The sequence below is a fragment of the Nyctibius grandis genome, chromosome 6, assembly GCF_013368605.1.
Source record: "Nyctibius grandis isolate bNycGra1 chromosome 6, bNycGra1.pri, whole genome shotgun sequence".
Lineage (NCBI taxonomy): Eukaryota > Metazoa > Chordata > Aves > Nyctibiiformes > Nyctibiidae > Nyctibius > Nyctibius grandis.
The window spans coordinates 38,110,019-38,127,814 of record NC_090663.1 but is presented as its reverse complement, the minus strand read 5'-3'; the positions used below and the strand labels follow the sequence as shown (position 1 = coordinate 38,127,814).

The 17,796-nt window shown below is 41.6% G+C and overlaps 1 protein-coding gene across 2 annotated transcripts in view; it reads left to right on the top strand.

The window, feature by feature from the left end:
• Positions 1–17,796, top strand: part of SNX25 (sorting nexin 25) — a 94,659-nt gene that overhangs the window by 71,109 nt on the left and 5,754 nt on the right. For both annotated transcript variants that reach the window (XM_068403999.1, XM_068404000.1), the window contains 6 exons: positions 314–445; positions 9,200–9,340; positions 9,952–10,065; positions 10,602–10,766; positions 15,731–15,848; positions 17,063–17,129. In XM_068403999.1, the coding sequence (XP_068260100.1) occupies positions 314–445; positions 9,200–9,340; positions 9,952–10,065; positions 10,602–10,766; positions 15,731–15,848; positions 17,063–17,129 (737 nt within the window). The remainder of the gene's footprint in view (positions 1–313; positions 446–9,199; positions 9,341–9,951; positions 10,066–10,601; positions 10,767–15,730; positions 15,849–17,062; positions 17,130–17,796) is intronic.

The following is a 17,796-nucleotide window of genomic DNA, read 5'->3' as shown; positions in this document are numbered from 1 at the left end:
AATGCATATTTCACTAATTGCAATTTCAAGTTTGTATAAAACATATAATGTGTAATACATGTGTGTAATATATAATCTTATCTAAAGTGCCTTTTATGCTGATAATGTGATAGTTGACCTTTAAGATTACTGTGTATTCTGCAAGTTTATAAGAGGCATCATAGATTCTCTCATGATTTTTTTTTCCATGTGAATTGTTCTTTCTCTTCCTGTTTTTGTACATCTCCTTTCTGAATAGGGTCCCTAAAGGCAAAACTAGGCATGTTCACAAGTTTTTTCTTACCAATTGTAATCAATAAACTTTTATCTGCAGATTGTTTCTAAGCTGAAGGATGAAATTACTCTGATGGAGAGAGAGCACAATGACCTTCAGCTGCACATTGCAAGAACGGACTGGTGGTGTGAGAATCTTGGCATGTGGAAAGCCTTCATTGTCTCAGGCGAGGTATGGGTTTTTTTCTGGCTTTTATCTTCTGGGTCAGTTCAAACTTGCATGAAGAGAAGAATAAAAGCCTGTATATACTTTCCTTATACCTTTGTGTACACTGTGTATACTTCATATTTACTTGGGGTGAGGAGGAAGCCCTGACCTCTTCTGAACTCCTTCTCTGTTTCCCCAGTGACTACTATGATGCACGTGCAAAATTTTGAGTCCTCAGACACTGTTGTAATGGAGCTATAAAAATATCTGCACGTATGTGAACTGGTCTTGATTTGGGTAATTTGCTATCTTAGGGGCACTGTTTTTCATGAGAACTGTCTCTCATTATAGTACCATGCTATCACACTTGGGTGCAATTGTGTGTCTAGTATGTCTCAAAGATGCAGTACTTACGCTTTTTGTGTTTCCTGTTATTACATTTAACAACAGTGCAGTTTCGAGGAACTAGAATACCGAGAAAGAAAGTGCTTTAAATCTGTAAGTTGAAGGAGAAGTTAATTTTTTTGTTTTTTTTGTCTTGTTCTGCTCCTCTGTTTTGGTGTAGGCAGGTAATTGTAGAATGAATGTGAAAAAAATTGTAATGGAAACAAGAAGTATTACCATCTCATGGCTTTCTGTTAATGCTTGCCATGAAAAGAACCCAATAAATGCTTGTTATGTAGTAACTGTAGGCTCACACCAAACATAAGCAATCTTCTTAACAGTGTCACTTAGAGAATTAAAGATTAATTGGATCTCTATTGGCTTGCCTTCCTGTGCTATTACAAAAATGTTCCTTAAATAAGTATAAGTAGTTTCCTTGAGGTAATTTTTCTTGGAAGGAAAAATTACGTGCTGTTGAGTTTATTTGGTTGTGTCTTAAGCTCTTTCAAACTAATGATAGGTCTGTCAACAGTTAAACTCATTGTCTGTAAAAGAAGAAATAAATCCAACAGGTTAAAAACTTAAGGTGCCATTTTAAAAAACAGACTCTCAATGTATAAAAGTCTGTTTTTTTTTTTATTTTAATGCTGTTTGCAGGTGACACAGTTGAGAACAGTGAAGCTCTTAAGTTGTCTTTGAGTTCTCTGTAGCTTTTGAAGTCTGGTTTTAAAAAACAGCAATACCGTGTGCAGCAAAACTGCAGAACGGCAGCTTTCTGGTAAGGGGCACCATACAGAACTGCCCAGTGTCTCCCTTACTACCAGATGAGAAGGTGGTTTATCTAAATAAGAGGGACATTGGGAGAGGCTTCTAATTACTTGTTGCCTTAACTATAACTTATAAGTAGTACTGGATTTAGACTTGCATTAATTGTGCTGTTTGCAGCTCTGTGCTTCAAAGGGTAGGCTGGAGAAAACATTAATGTTGTAGTTATCCATGTTAATTAATTGCACAAGAATGTTCTGGCTGCGGTGGATGATTTCAGGGGGTATGAGTAGGTGACATTGTCTTCCTATCTGCAAAATCACTGTTTCTAGTCCTAGCATGTAGCTCTGTGATTTCAGAGAAAGAAAAACTTGGTGGCCCTGTGTTTTTTGCAGAAAAGCTTAGTAAAAGTAAATTCTACTGTAGAATTTTAACTGAAAGTGTAAGAGCCTGTGATCAACCTTTTAAACTGATTTACTAAACCAGTTAATAGATAATGCATAAAAACGTAGAATTACTTAAGACTTGGGAAAAAACTGTGTGTCCAAACTTATTTATACTCTCTTAGCTTGAATCTTTCAGTCTTTATAGTTTTGAGTCATATAAATGCACTAGCTGTGTATGTGTGAAATATATTAAAAAATCTATGTAAATGGTATAACCTACAGGTGTCTTTTGGTAACTGATATTTCTGATAAAAACGTCTTTGGAGACTCAGTGTTTTGCTGGTCGGTAGAGGTTGAAAAAAGACAGTAGGAACATGCAGAATGAGGGGACCCATGATAACAACTCATCTAATTCTGTGAGTCACTTACCCATGACAGGTATATTCCGCCCATACCCGCAGGTATAAAACTTACAGCTACGTAACCTAACCTGCTGACCTTGCTTTAATGGTTTTGGCCTTGTATCATTTCATATTGTAGCAGACATTCCGCCTCCTCTGTCTGAAGATAGATGACTGTTTCAGAGCATAACATCTTTTAAAAGAATCTATTACTTTCATAAGGAACGGAGTTTGTAGATTTGAATAAGGTGAAAAAAATAGCTTGTCTTACTCATTTAAATATCTTGGAATTTAGGATGTTTATGTTCAGTGGAAGTTAAGAAAATTAGCTTCCTGTGAACTGAGGAGAACAATAACCTGCCCAGTACACCTTCTGCGTGGTCTTTCTGTGTTTAAAAGGGACTTCTAAGGAATCACAGAATCACAGAATGTTAGGGATTGGAAGGGACCTCGAAAGATCATCTAGTCCAATCCCCCTGCCGGAGCAGGATTGCCTAGACCATATCACACAGGAACGCGTCCAGGCGCGTTTTGAATGTCTCCAGAGAAGGAGACTCCACAACCTCTCTGGGCAGCCTGTTCCAGTGTTCGGTCACCCTCACCGTAAAGAAGTTTTTCCTCATATTTATGTGTAACCTCCTGTGTTCCAGCTTGCACCCATTGCCCCTTGTCCTGTCAAGGGATGTCACTGAGAAGAGCCTGGCTCCATCCTCATGACACTTGCCCTTTCCATATTTATAAACATGAATGAGGTCACCCCTCAGTCTCCTCTTCTCTAAGCTAAAGAGACCCAGCTCCCTTAGCCTCTCCTCATAAGGGAGATGTTCCACCCCCTTAATCATCTTCGTGGCTCTGCGCTGGACTCTCTCTAGCAGTTCCCTGTCCTTCTTGAACTGAGGGGCCCAGAACTGAACACAATATTGCAGATGCGGCCTCACCAGAGCAGAGTAGAGGGGGAGGAGAACCTCTCTCGACCTGCTAACCACACCCCTTCTAATACACCCCAGGATGCCATTGGCCGCCTTGGCCACAAGGGCACACTGCTGGCTCATGGTCATCCTGTTGTCCACTAGGACCCCCAGGTCCCTTTCCCCTACACTGCTCTCCAACAGGTCTGCCCCCAACTTGTACTGGTACATGGGGTTGTTCTTGCCCAGATGCAGGACTCTACACTTGCCCTTGTTATATTTCATTAAATTTCTCCCCGCCCAACTCTCCAGCCTGTCCAGGTCTCTCTGAATGGCTGCGCAGCCTTCCGTTGTGTCAGCCACTCCTCCCAGTTTGGTGTCATCAGCGAACTTGCTGACAGTGCACTCTATTCCCTCATCCAAGTCATTAATGAATATATTGAATAGTACTGGTCCCAGTACTGACCCTTGCGGGACTCCGCTAGACACAGACCTCCAACTGGACTCTGTCCCATTGACCACCACTCTCTGGCTTCTTTCCTTCAGCCAGTTCACAATCCACCTCACTACCCCATCATCCAGACCACACTTCCTCAGTTTAGCTGCGAGGATGCTGTGGGAGACCGTGTCAAACGCTTTACTGAAATCGAGATAGACCACATCCACAGCTTTACCATCATCTGTCCACCGGGTAACATCCTCATAAAAGGCTATCAAGTTGGTTGAGCATGACTTCCCCTTGGTGAAGCCATGCTGAGTGCCCCTAATGATCCCCCTATCCTTGATGTGCCTAGAGACAGCACCAAGGACAAGTTGTTCCATCACCTTTCCGGGGATGGAGGTGAGGCTGACCGGTCTATAGTTACCTGGGTTCTCCTTCTTGCCCTTTTTGAAGACTGGAGTGACATTCGCTTTCCTCCAGTCCTCAGGCACCTCTCCCGTTGCCCACGACTTAGCAAAGATGATGGAGAGTGGCCTAGCAATGACTTCCGCCAGCTCCCTCAGCACCCGCGGGTGCATCCCATCAGGGCCCATGGATTTATGGACGTCCAGGTTGCTTAATTGGTCCCTGACCCAGCCCTCATCAACCAAGACAGATTCCTCCTCTATCCTGACTTCTTCTGAGGCCTCAGGGGTCCGGGGCTCCTCAGGACAGCCTCCAGCAGTATAGACAGAGGCAAAGAAGGCATTCAGTAACTCCGCCTTCTTTTTATCCTCTGTCTCCAGGGCCCCCACCTCATTCATCAGTGGGCCTACATTGCCTCTAGTGTTGGCTTTACCTGCAATGTATTTGAAGAAGCCCTTTCTGTTGTCCTTGACCTCTCTTGCAAGGTTTAATTCCAAGGAGGCCTTAGCTTTCCTAGTTGCCTCCCTACATCCTCTGACAACAGACTTATATTCCTCCCAAGTGGCCAGCCCCTCCTTCCATGATCTGTACACCCTCTTCTTCCACTTGAGTTTGCCCAGCAGTTCCCTGTTTAACCATGCAGGTCTCCTGGTACCCTTCCTTGACTTCCTACCTGTTGGGATGCTCTGATCTTGAGCTCGGAAGAAGCAGTCCTTGAATGCTAACCAACTATCTTGGGCCCCCTTACCTTCTAGTACCCTGTCCCATGGGATTTCCCCTAGCAATTGCTTGAAAAGGCCAAAGTTGGCCCTCCTGAAGTCCAGGGTTGTGATTCTGCTAGCTATTCTGGTCCTGCCACATGAGATGCTGAACTCTACCATCTCATGGTCACTACAGCCAAGGCTGCCCTCAACCTTCACCGCTTCAACCAGACCCTCCTTGTTAGTGAGGATAAGATCCAGCAGCGCTCCTCTCCTAGTTGGCTCATCCACCATTTGCATCAGAAAGTTATCATCAATGCACTGGAGGAACCTCCTGGACTGAGGATGGCTGGCTGAGTAGGCCTCCCAGCAAATATCAGGGTAGTTGAAATCCCCCATGACAACCAGGCCCTGTAATTGCGAGACTGCTCTCAGCTGCCTGTAGAAGGCCTCATCCCCCTCCTCATCCTGATCCGGTGGCCTGTAATAGACACCCACAACAGTATCACCCCTGTCAGCCTGCCCCTTAATTCGCACCCACAAACTCTCAACTCGCTCCTGATCCGCCCCTGGACAGAACTCAATACATTCTAGCTGCTCACTCACATAAAGAGCAACTCCACCACCTCTCCTTAGTGGCCTGTCTTTCCTGAACAGGACATAGCCATCCATGACCACATTCCAGTCATGCGAGGTGTCCCACCAAGTCTCTGTGATTGCCACTAGATCATAGCCCCCCGACCGAACACGGATTTCCAACTCCTCCTGTTTATTCCCCATGCTGCGTGCATTGGTGTACAGGCATTTCAGGGAGCGAGCTGAGCACACCGATTTCACCCCAGGGGGATGGGAGGCCTCCTGGTCTACCTCAACACTAGAGCGTTGCCCCAGTGGTGCAAGCCCAGCTACTACCCCATCCCCCTTCGAATCTAGTTTAAAGCTCTCCGAATGAGCCCTGCTAATTCCTGTCCCAGAACCCTTTTGCCCTTACGACATAAACCTTTCCCATGTATTACCGTATGAAAAGGAACTTTTCATATGTAAAGGAACTTTAGCAGCAGTCTGGTTAGCCCCTGTTTCACTGCTGCATAGCTTGGGTGGTCTGTTTCAGAGAGCTGCTCTGACTGGAGTAGGTTTCTGGCAGGTCATACAGTTCTTCACTGGCTTAATGACGGGGCTAATTTTTACTGACGTTTAATCATTCCTGACAGATGTCTGGACCAGCCCTTAGTGCTTCTAACAGGTGATTCAACAGCTTTCTTTGACAGCTTGTTACTTTACTGAACTATTATTACAGGTTTTGCTGATGTTAAGTCTACATTTTACCTACTGCAGCTAATAGCTATAGCTTCTCCTGGAAAGTATTTAATAATATTTGTTGCTCATTTGTTTTTGAGGTATTTCATTGAATGTTTCTTACTGTTACCACACCACACACGCTGGTAAGAGGTGCTCACCTCTGGCGTGCGCCTTGTAGTTTTTATTAATGGATGTAGGTGTGTCAACATCCTTGTTCATCTCTCTCTCTATCCACTTTGGGACTGTGTGCCTCATAGGGAGAAGATAAAAATCTTTACCCTTTGTGGACTAGGTATCTATGGCATGCTATTAGACAGTAAATTTTGAAATAATTAAACTTTACATTGTCTTGAGGCTGTGGAGTTGCTGCCAATGCAAAAAAACCCAATAGCCTGAAGCCGCTTTGGGTATTTGAGGGCTGATTCTGCCCTTGCCAGGTAAGTAGCAGTGAATAACATGAAAGACTCGGGTGTAAGCTGAGGAAAGGGGCTGAGAAAAGGGCTGAGGAGGAGACTTGTGGAAATGCCATGCTAGGGACTATTTCTGAGAGCCCTTGGCCGTGCTGTGAAACAATCAGGGCTGAGACTATCACAGGACCTTTGGACTTAGAAAACCAAACCAGAGCACAAATGTTACATTTATGCTTACAAAGAATCATAGCTGGAAGAGGGTTAGGATGGTTCTCAGAAAGAACTGGATGATTTTTCGTATGGGAGTAATAGAAGTGCAGTGAAATCTCATAGCATGGCACGTGAGGTTTGGCATTCAGCAGGAGCTCAGCTTCAGCTCTGACCCATTAGCACCTTTAGGCTGGAAGCAGTAGGTACACTGATGGCTTGCCAGATGTGCAGTTCATCTTAGGTGGGCTGCAGGTGTGAAAAAGGCAAATGCTGCCCTTGAATACATCGGGAGAGGAGTTTCCATTTGAGACGAAGTGTTACAGTTGCTCTGCAGGTACTGGGACATTGCATTTGAGAAGGGTGGAATTGAATGGATTGAATGAGGAACTTCTGCCATGAGAACTGATTGTGAAGGCACTTCCATTTGCTTAGCTTAGCAAAGGGGAGACTCAGGGGAATAAGGCTGGCTGTAAAAACACATCAATAAGGGTAAACATAAGGGAGGGATGAAGAGTTGTTGGAACAAATGGGAAACTAGTTTGGAAATTCAAAGGAAATTTCCAGTGACCGGGGTGAGGGCGTAGAGCAGAGTTTTAGTGTAATGGGGATGGAAAAAAAAAATTGTTTCACAAGTTTGAACTCATTCACGATAGCACTTGTTATGAGATTGTGCCTGTTACAGCAAAGGACTAGATGTCCTGGTTTAGAAGACGCCCTAACATCCCATTTTTCTGTGTGTTTTCCAGTTGACTTATTAATTTGGAAAAACAAATGCACAAGTACTTAAGTTGGTCAAAAATTTTGCTTTCCTGAAGACTTTCAGATATTTATATGAGGGTATTTGAAGGAAGTGGTAATGTGTCTCCATCTACTAATTAGACTTTAAATGATTTTTCACGTGGATCCTAACTTGAAAGCAGTTAAGTCCTCCCATTTTGAGAATGTCTTCCAGAGGGATGACTCTCTCCTGACAATTACAGTTCAGATGACCCTGCACACATGCAAATCCTTGCCCTGGGGACAAGTGTGTGATGGAGAATGATATGCATGACTCAAATCAGCATTTTCAGCACTGATATCCCAGTTTTCAAGAGCAGCTGCCAGGAGGTGTTTGTGAGTCACATACAAACATAAATCCAGCGTAGCTCAGGGGTAGACAGGGCAGAGGACTGTCCCAGGAGATCCCAGTCCCTCTGTGCCAGGTCCCTCTGACCTACATTTTGGAGGCTATTCAAGCATCTCTCTCTGCAGTAGTCTGGCAGGAGAAAGCCAGTTCCCCAAACAGCTGTGCTGGGAACCAGGCACGTTTTCAGACGTTCAAGCCGGTGCTTTGTGTTCTGCCCGGGTGCTGCAGCAACGTTTTTTACAGAGAGATGTGAAACCTAGGCCTCAGATCGAGTTTCCCAGTGGTCTATGTGCAGCTTTAGGAGTGTCATAACTACATGAATTTTAAAGTTTATTCTTATCCTAATAGGGCTACTTAAATATTCTTTAAAAAAAAAGCCCAAAAAGCTTAAAAATTATTACTTTTCTCAAGAAGATTGTATGGGAGTGGTATTTTGTAATTACCCTTCTGTTATTTGCATGTATATTAAGACAAGCATTTGAGAGTTTGGCTTGGCCAAAAAAAGCTATGCATTTCATGCATTTCCTGTATTTGCCTTTCAGAATCTGTTTAGCTGTCTCTTTAAAATAAGTAGACAAAAATCTGTTACCGTTAGGACATAAAGGTAAAATTCTGAGTGTCTCATCAAATTAAGAAATAATATGGTCGCACTGCTGCCATTGCCTCAAGAAAAATCGTTCAACTTCTTTGCTGTAGTTTTCCCATTTGCACAATGAGGTTAATCGTTCCTCCTTCCTCTGGCTGTTGTACAGCTTGATTCATTATTGCTCTTGTAAACTTGTGAGCCCCTCGGAAATAAACACCACATGGATACCACATGTTCCATGTGTGCAGAATAGCTCAAGTGAGCAGAGAAATCGCTCTGAGACAGCACCAGTTGCCGCAGGGCCCATCTGCAGAGCTTCTGTGCCTGGCGTGTGGGTGAGCCTCAGCACAAGCACTGGGAAAGAAGTGTGGGAATAGTGGGAGAACAGTTGGGAGAGTGCAGGTGGGAGAGATGGAGTGTACCGGTAAGCAGAAAGGTACCTTAAAAACTGAAATAATACACGCAGCTGTTTGAAGAAGACACGTCAGGGAGATTTGATTGCTGATGGACAGCATTGCAGAGCTGTATGTAAAGAGTAGTAGTGGCTAGCTGGAGGACTGATTCAGGACTGACATAGCATTTTGGGTAAAGTTTAGTCCATTAAGGGTGTTGCTTCATGTGTAGATTTCAAACTGCAAGAGAAGCATGGGACAGTGATGACAACTGAATTTGCAAGCCAGTCATCTGGCAGCCGAGGTGTTCCACTGTTTGCTTTGAAAGTAGTATACCGTATCTGTTGGTTTCCTCCCCACAAGGTTTTAGAAGAGAATGGAGAACAAGTGCCCTGTTACTCTGTCATGGTGAGTTTACAAGAAGTAGGTGGAGCTGAAACTAAGAACTGGACTGTTCCCAGGAAGCTCAGTGAGTTTCAGAACCTGCACCGGAAACTCAGTGAGGTATGAATCTTGCTTAGGGGAGGGAGAAGATGCAAATTGCTAAAATTTGAGAGAATGATGCTTGGAGAGGGGAAAACCAGATAAAATTTTAATATTGCCAGTTTTTATGCCAGTCTTTTGGCTTTTAGCCTTTTAGAGCTAGTTTTTTATCTGCATATTTCTGGCCTCTGCCAGATGCTTGTGTAAAACTTGTTTATAAGTTTTGGGTTGTTTTTGTTTTTGTTTTTTTTTCTTCTCAATAATGAATGTTTTACTGGACTAACCCAATGTCAAAATGGTATGTGCTCTGCACTGTCATCAAAGAGCCTCCTTTAAAAACTAGATTTTGTCTCTGGCTTCCAGGGAGGTATTAGGAAAGACAGCTTTTGGGGACAGAGAAGGCTTCCTTTTACAGTGCTTTAACCTTTCTGTCTGATAAGGGATAGATAATGATGGTGGTGTGAAGGGAAAGGGTTTAGATGCATCAGTGGGTAAGGGAAGGTGTTTTTCAAGGTGCTGAGAGGGGTGTGGAAGGAAGATGAGAGTACAAAGGAGTCTGTTCATTTCCATTCTGAACCACCTGTGTTTTTCTGCACATGTATGTTAAGTGAGCTCTCCTTTCTCCTATACAGTGTTTTCCATCATTAAAGAAAGTTCAGTTGCCTTCCCTCAGCAAGCTACCCTTCAAATCCATAGACCAGAAATTCATGGAGAAATCCAAGAACCAGCTTAATAACTTTCTGCAGGTGAGAAAACAAAGACAAAACCAACAGATGTTTAAACAGGAGAAGTGAATCATGCCTCTGGAGTGGATGTTGTCTTTCTATTGACGAAAGAGAGAGCCTAGAACAAATAGGTCAGATGTAAGATTTGATGCTATAAATGTCAAAGTTGTCTAAAATGCCTGAAGTTGAGATGAGTTTGGCTGATAGTAACCATTCCTCTAGTGGTAAGTTAATTTAAACTTTGATTAATTAAGAAATAGTAAATAATGAATCCTGTAATTGCCACTTTTAACTACATTACTTCACAACAAATTTCTTGCAGAACATTTTTTAGTTAAAAAGAAAGTTGTAAGATTAAAACTTTAATCTTAATAGTTCTAATACTTTAGAACTAGCATCTTAAAGTATCTTTGAAGTATCTTTGAGCGCCATGGATTTTTTTCTCACTCTGCCTCTGAGCCATGTCTTAATTGGTTTTATTGGATGGCCTGACACATCTTGTTCCGTAACAAATATTTAATTGATGTGTTGTTTCTGTCATTATTTTTGTTTCATAGAAATTGCTCTCTGATGAAAGACTCTGCCAGAGTGAAGCACTTTATGCCTTCTTGAGCCCTTCCCCAGAGCACCTCAAAGTTATTGATGTGCAAGGAAAGAAGTCATCTTTTTCACTCTCCTCATTTCTGGAACGACTTCCTGGTGATTTGTTTTCTCATCAGGAGGTAAGTGGTAGAAAAGTAATCTTCCCAGATTTACTTACTTATCCAAAGCAAGCAGGGAGAGCCATTAATGGAGTGCATTTGAATGGCAGGTAATATTGGGAGGCATTTCCAGAGGTTATTTTTAATTTACTGTAAGTGAACAAAGAGTCAAAAATAAGAGCTGTCTATGAATTTAAAAGGTGTTTATTAATACAGTAAGTTTCCTGCCCTTTGATAAATACAAATGGCAAATGTAACCTGTCACAAATAAATGAATTGCAGTCCATGTGGAATTGTTTATTTTTTATAGCAGAATTTCCCACTTCTTGTGCTCTTGACGTGTATTTCAGAGGGTTTTTGACAGGTAAAAATAATACTCTCTTAGGAAGCTTCTCTTGGCAGGGAACAGCTATGTGTCCTTAATAATTTCTGACAACTTCTGAAGCAAAGCTAGTTTTGACAAAGAACTTTAGCAAATGGTACAGGCTCACTGAGGGAATTTGCAAATAGAGGTGGGAGCCAGTGTGGGCAAACCAGTTGGAGAATTTGATACTATGCCATAAAAAAATGTTGTCTTTCAAAATGCAGTGAAGAACGGATTAATGACTAAAATAGTTCATTGACTAAAACTGACCATCGTTCCATGGTTCTCTATTCTGTGTGGTTTATGTTGCAGATACGCAGCCTCCAAGGAGCTGGTTTCTGTTCCCCTTTTTAGTTATACATTATATGAAATAATTATTTTCTTACATGCTGTATTTGTCTGCAGTGGATGGGCCTTCTGTAGGATAAATGGAGTTTGGGGAACTTGTACAGTTCTAGCCTGTTAATAGACAAAAAGGTGGGCTTGCATCTCTCAGGAATAAGAAAGTGCTATATATTTTAATTTTTCAAAATTGCACTGTATTTGCACCTAGATGCTAAATGCATATGTCTCATTTCAGAGTAATAAATGTAAAGAAAGTCTGAGAAACTAATTTTACACTTTGATAGAAGTACTGCAGTTTTAAAACCAAAAGTGCATTCACTAAAATGACTGTTAGGTAGAAGCAGCATAAAAAGCATGAAGCTATTTGTATTTCACTATTTAATTGAAAAACATCCTCAACAAAAAAGCCAGACTGCACGTATATTGTATTACATGAGCGTGTAGGAGGAGATAGTTAGGAAATATGGGAGAAGGAAAGGGAGCTTGTAATGAGGGTGCGTAACAGAGGGGAGAAAACAAAGAAATGAAGCAGAAATGAAGCAACTGGTACTGAAAAACTGAAGGAAGTAGAGCAAAAAATGCCCAGAGAATCTGGCAACAGAGGAGTCAGAACATAATGTCTTAGTTTAAGTTTAATACTATTTCTTACTTGTTACTTGTGAGATGAGGAGCTTAGTTTTGTCTAGACTATATTATGGGAGGCACTGTGCAAATGTAGGCGAAGACCATCCTGCTTCACATCCACCTTCCCTCTCCTCTCCTTCCTTCCCTAAGCTTAAACATAAGATGAGACAACAGAATACGGATGGAGGGAGTATAGGAAACTGTTAGACCCTCTGAATCAGTATAGCAAATGTTTGTCCTAGTTTAAAAATAATGATAAAATTAAGTGGAGGGAGGGGAATTGTCAGGTGGTCTGGGATCAGCTCTAATTTTTCTTGGACATCTTTGTCTTTCAGCATGAGTTTTATCAGCTCAGTCTTGCCCAGTGATAGCATTTTGGATAATTTACTAAAGCAGTTAAACTACGGTTAAATCATTTGGTACAAGGTCATTAATGAAGTTAGTGGTGTTAAACCACACATTACGAAGCTGTTAGAGTTATGTTTTCTTTGTAACTAAGAATTATTGGTTTAGTTTATATTTTGGACTTCGTAGAAGAGAATGCTCTTGTACAGCTCTCTTTGCCTTTATGTCTCATCTCACATTTTTCAAGTATGTGTTAGAGCAACAACATTACCTCTTGAGTGCTCTTTTCAGGATTAGATATTGCAGCACTTTCAGATCTGTTATATATACAGCTCCTTGGACAGGGCTAGCTTTAGAACATATTTCTTAGCTCTCAAGACCAAAACCAAATCAGAGGGAATGCAGTTGATATCATCTAGAGGGGAAGGGCTTTTAGGTTTATGAAGTGTTAATGGATAGAAAAAATGCACTGTGGTGTAAGAATTTACTCTTCTCATTGCATTTTCTAAATGATAGGGGATTCACTGAACAGCAGAAAAATAAAGCAGAGACCTCAGGGAGGTCATTGGGTTTACCCTCCTGGCTCCAAGCAGACTCAACAATACCGGCAAAATTCTTTGCACGTGTATGTCTAACGTGTTTTTAAACCTCTAATAACTGATGTTTTCTAGCCAAGCAAGGCAGTGTATCCCAGTTCTCTGCTGTCTTCATGGTTAGAAACCTTTTCATACTGTCTAACCTAAATCTCTCTTCTTTAGCCAGCTAGCTCTTGTCCTGTCTGCAGCAAACACAGAACAGCTTGGGTTAGGATCATCTCTGTTATCAGGAGTTACTACTTTCCTTTTGTCTTTTATTTTATTTCTAAGACTGAACAACTCCCATTTCTCCTAGTTTTTGTTAGGTTGTGTTTTATTTAGTTCTTACAGTTTTGCTCTGGACTTACCCGATTATCCATATTTTTCTTGGAAATGTGGTGACTAAAATTTGAAACATGATGCTCCCACTAGGTTTTCCTATTACCATGTATGAAAATAATTTGTATATTTATATGTATGTCATACAAACAATGTTTGTGCTTAAACGTCATGGTATTACACTTGCCTTTTCCACAGCAATGTGGCCCTGGGATCCTTTTCTGTCTTATAAATATCAATTGTTTCGTTTCCTGCATTTACACAATGAGTTATTGCTGCTTTGCATCTGCCTTTATCAAACTGCACCCTGTGGGCTCAACTGCAATTTCAGTAAGCTTATTTTCTGTTCTGTTGCCCAAGTGCTTAATGAAAATATGGAATTATGTCAGCTATGAAAAATTAAATAAAACATAATTTATTGAATAATTAAAATAACAAAGGGCCAAGAAGCCTGTTGACCAGAGGAAGATAGCGAGCAGGACTAGAGTTTGCTCTAGACTGTGTCCCTGGAGAAAATTCTGTTCATCGTCAGTGAATTTGTGTGCTTGTGTGGTAAGATGGGGAATGATTTGTGGTTTCCTTGTGCGGCATTTCTTGTCAGTATGGTGTGACTTTTTGTCCCCTGCCCTCGGTCACAGCTTAGCCTAACATTAGCAGAAAGCTTTAAAAGCTGGGGACTCCTCAAGCTGGGGAAGTGGGTAAACGGGGGGGGTCTACGTGGACGTTTACAGTGCACTTCAGTGCTGTGGGGTTTTTTCTGTTGTTTTTCTGGTTATGAGGAGAGAAGCAGCATCTCGAGCGGTGCTAGAGAAATGCCGAATGTGACACAGGAAATGAAGAGTACAGGATTTGTAAGTGTTGGAATACGTAACACTGTGGATTTATTTATTTATAGACTACTATGCAGTGCCATGCCTGGAGAAGATTCAGGGACTGGAAATGTACTCGAAGTCAATGATGGGCTTTAGATGGGATTTGGAGGGTCTGAGGAAGGGGTAAGACAAACTGATGTACAGCTGAGACACTGTAGGATACTCTCTGTATAGCAGGGTTCAAATGACTGAAAGATGGTGACCGTAAGAATAAGGCCAAGACAGACACCAAAATAATGCAAGAGAAACAGAGCCATGAAGCAGGTTTTTCAGACTAGATGGTGGGAGGGGAAAAAAAACCCCAGTATTAGACGATGGAATGATAAGGAAGAAAGGAAGGCAAAGGAAGAGATGATGGATTTCTTTGAAAACCAGGGCTGAAGAAAGAAAATGTGTCTGCACGCCATACTAACCATTCCTGAACCAGAGACTGGGGCATTGCACCAGCCTCAGTGGGGGTCAGGTCTACCTCACTGCATCTTTGCTGTAAGAATAGGTGGGCAGGGGAAGATCCAGGAAAGCAGAGAGATGTGCTGGCTGCCATGAGTAATGGTAGGTGGTGTAGTGCTGATGCTGAAGCAGATCTTCATGACACTGAGAAACAACCTACTGTCTGCTCTTCATTCTTGAATAAATAGTACTGCCAAAACTGAGGTGGTTCAATCCGTTCTTCTCCTGTGAGTTTATTCTGAATAACTCTACTCCCTTCAGTACCCTGAGCTTGGGTATCCTTAGGCTCAGGTCACTAAGTATCACCATATTATGTGTCTGCCTGGGACTGGTACTCATTAATGGTGCTTGTCTTTGCAGTGGCCATTTCCTCTTCCACTGCTGGGTTTGGTTCCCAGCTTACTGCAAAGACAAATTGCTAGTGCCTGATGCCGCTGAGTGGCTTCAGCTGTGCAAGGCACTGCCTGTGATCCAGGGGAGCCAGCTACCTGCTTCTCCCTGTGAAATAACCAGATACTTTCTTCCCCCTTTCTTCCTAGCTGCTTGTGTTGCAAACAGCTCCAGCTGGCTAGCTCCCCATCCAGGATGTCCTTCGTCAGTGTTGTGTCAGAGGAGGCTTTGCAATCACAAGCACCTCTGAGTGCCATCTCCTCCTTACAGCTCTCACCTGCTTCCTAGCAGTACATGGCTCCCATATCACCTGTTTTCCCTTATCCAGATAGTGTTGGCAAGGCAATATAGGCAGTGGACCCTGCAAATGTGAGCAAACCCACCCAATGTTGATGTGCTTACTGGGGCAAGGCTATAGGCAGAAGATCTAGCAGTGGCGGTGATTCCAGCAGTGCAGAGTGTCGTCATCACTCTTGTCCAGTGGGAAGTGCAATCCCTTTTCAAACTCCCCAGTGAGGTTCCTGTTTGCCAGATCCTGCCTGCAGCAGAGTTGGTGGCTCTAATGCCCTTTCTTGAGAAGGCTGGCTGTGCTCCTTCTCCAGAGCATGGCAGTAACTAAATCTATTCTGGAAGAAGGATGGGGAACTGCAGTGCATACCCATGTTGTGTCTCTCTTCCTAGGAAGAAACGGAAGAGGATAGTGACCTGTCGGACTATGGAGAGGAGGTGGATGGGAAAAGGGACTCCCTTGCTGAACCATGTTTCATGCTGATTGGAGAGATTTTTGAGCTGCGAGGAAGTAAGCTGTAATCCTGCTTGCTTGCTAGTGGAATCTGTTGGCCAAGAAATCTAGGGCACTTTGTAATTTGGATTTTTCTGCTGTTTTAATAAATGGAAATGTTCTTGCAATCTGTATAGCCAGTTTGGAACAGAGCTGCTCTTCAGTAGTTCATAACTTTGGTGCTTTCATTCAGAAGTAAAATTCCAGTATAATATGGAGTAAAAATGTAACTGGTAAGGGAGAGCATGTGCATTCAATATTCTTAAGTTTTTCATTAAAAAAAAAATTCTGGAAAAAAACCAGAAAAGTACAAAAGCATGTTTTCTGTCAGTAGGCTGCATGTTAGAATGTATGAATTATGAGGAAGGAAAGATGGCTTTATTACAGAACATGTAACTGACAAAGCAACATAATTTTAATATCCCTTTTAAGTGTATTATGCATGCATTTTAGTTCTACAATTTGTATAGTGGAAAAGGTGCTAGAATTGTGGCATCTTTCAGTACCAGATTTATTTTCCTCCTTTACATAACTGAATGATGGTAATAAATTATTTTTGTTTCTATTTGAACGTGCAGCCACACTTGACGCTCTCTAAAATTATTTACAGAGTAACTATTACAAAATGCAGCACCTTCCAAAAATGGCAGCTGTATCTTCCAAACATAAACTTTCTTGTGCTGATGGTGAACAGCATGAAAGAAAGTTAACCAGTAATTACTAGGAAGCACTCACATTTGTTTCCTTTACTTGTAATGAAAAGCTAACTGCTTGGTTTATTTGAGTGAAAATGTTTTCAGAATTTTAATGATGCTGCTGTGTGTACTACATTATACTAGTAGGTATGAAAAGGGTGTGAATTTTGAGAGGTTTTCTTTTATCTAGTAGACAAAAAGGTTTTGGGTAGTTGTATGGCTCAATAAACTTGAAATGTTCTCAAACGTAAAAGTTTACAGCATAAACTACAAATGCATATTGCAGATATGTTTATGTAATCTGCAAGACTTAAAAACCATATAGCAAACAGTACAGGGAAAACAGTAAAGAAAAATGAGACCCATGTACAATTAGTGAAATCTTATAAAGCATTATAACAGATATGTTTACTGTAGGGGTGGGTTGGGGTTTTTTTTGGGGGAGGGGGCAGGGAAGAAGGTTTTGGACATGATCATGTGTCCCCTAATGTTACTAACCTCTTGATCCTTATTTTCTGTCATTTTTCATTGTTGTAGTGTTCAGGTGGGTCAGAAAAACATTAATTGCACTAGTACAAGTCACTTTTGGAAGAACTATCAACAAGTAAGTAGCTGTTACTTTAACTGAACCTGCATTGTTGTTCTATGAAAAAAAGGCTGAGAGCAGAATTGTTAAAAAAATAATCTGGATATTCTGTTGTATATGATAATCTGCATTTATTTTCCACAGCTCAATTTGCAAATATGTTACATTGATTAGAGAAGACACAGATATGTGAATTCTCTTCTTCCTTATTTTTTTCCCTAGACAGGGCTTTGCTTTTGGAAGAACACCATATTTCATGGGATTTCATTTTATATATATATCTCTCTCTCAAAAAATATGTTGACTTGCTGTCCTGTTTTTCTGAACAGCCTGGCTCTGAATGGCTTTTATTAGTTTGTGCTTTATCTTACAGTCCCATGAAGATTTTTGCCAGATCTGAAACTAGGTTTCTGTTTTAATTAATTTCTTTCAAATCAAGTAAATATTTTTCTAAAGTGCCTGAAAGAAAGTTTATACATGGTGAGAACCATTAATTTATAACATGAAACCTATACATGTGTAACAGTGATGTGTTTTCATAAAAGTATTTTTCTGTATCATTTGAAGACCAGTCTGCCAAGTGAGGCCTGGACAAGGCTATGAAGGAAGCGTGCGTCTCTGTACAGACCTTTCACGTGGAAAGCTTATTATTGGTCAGAAAAATTTTGGAAAAGTATTCCTTTTC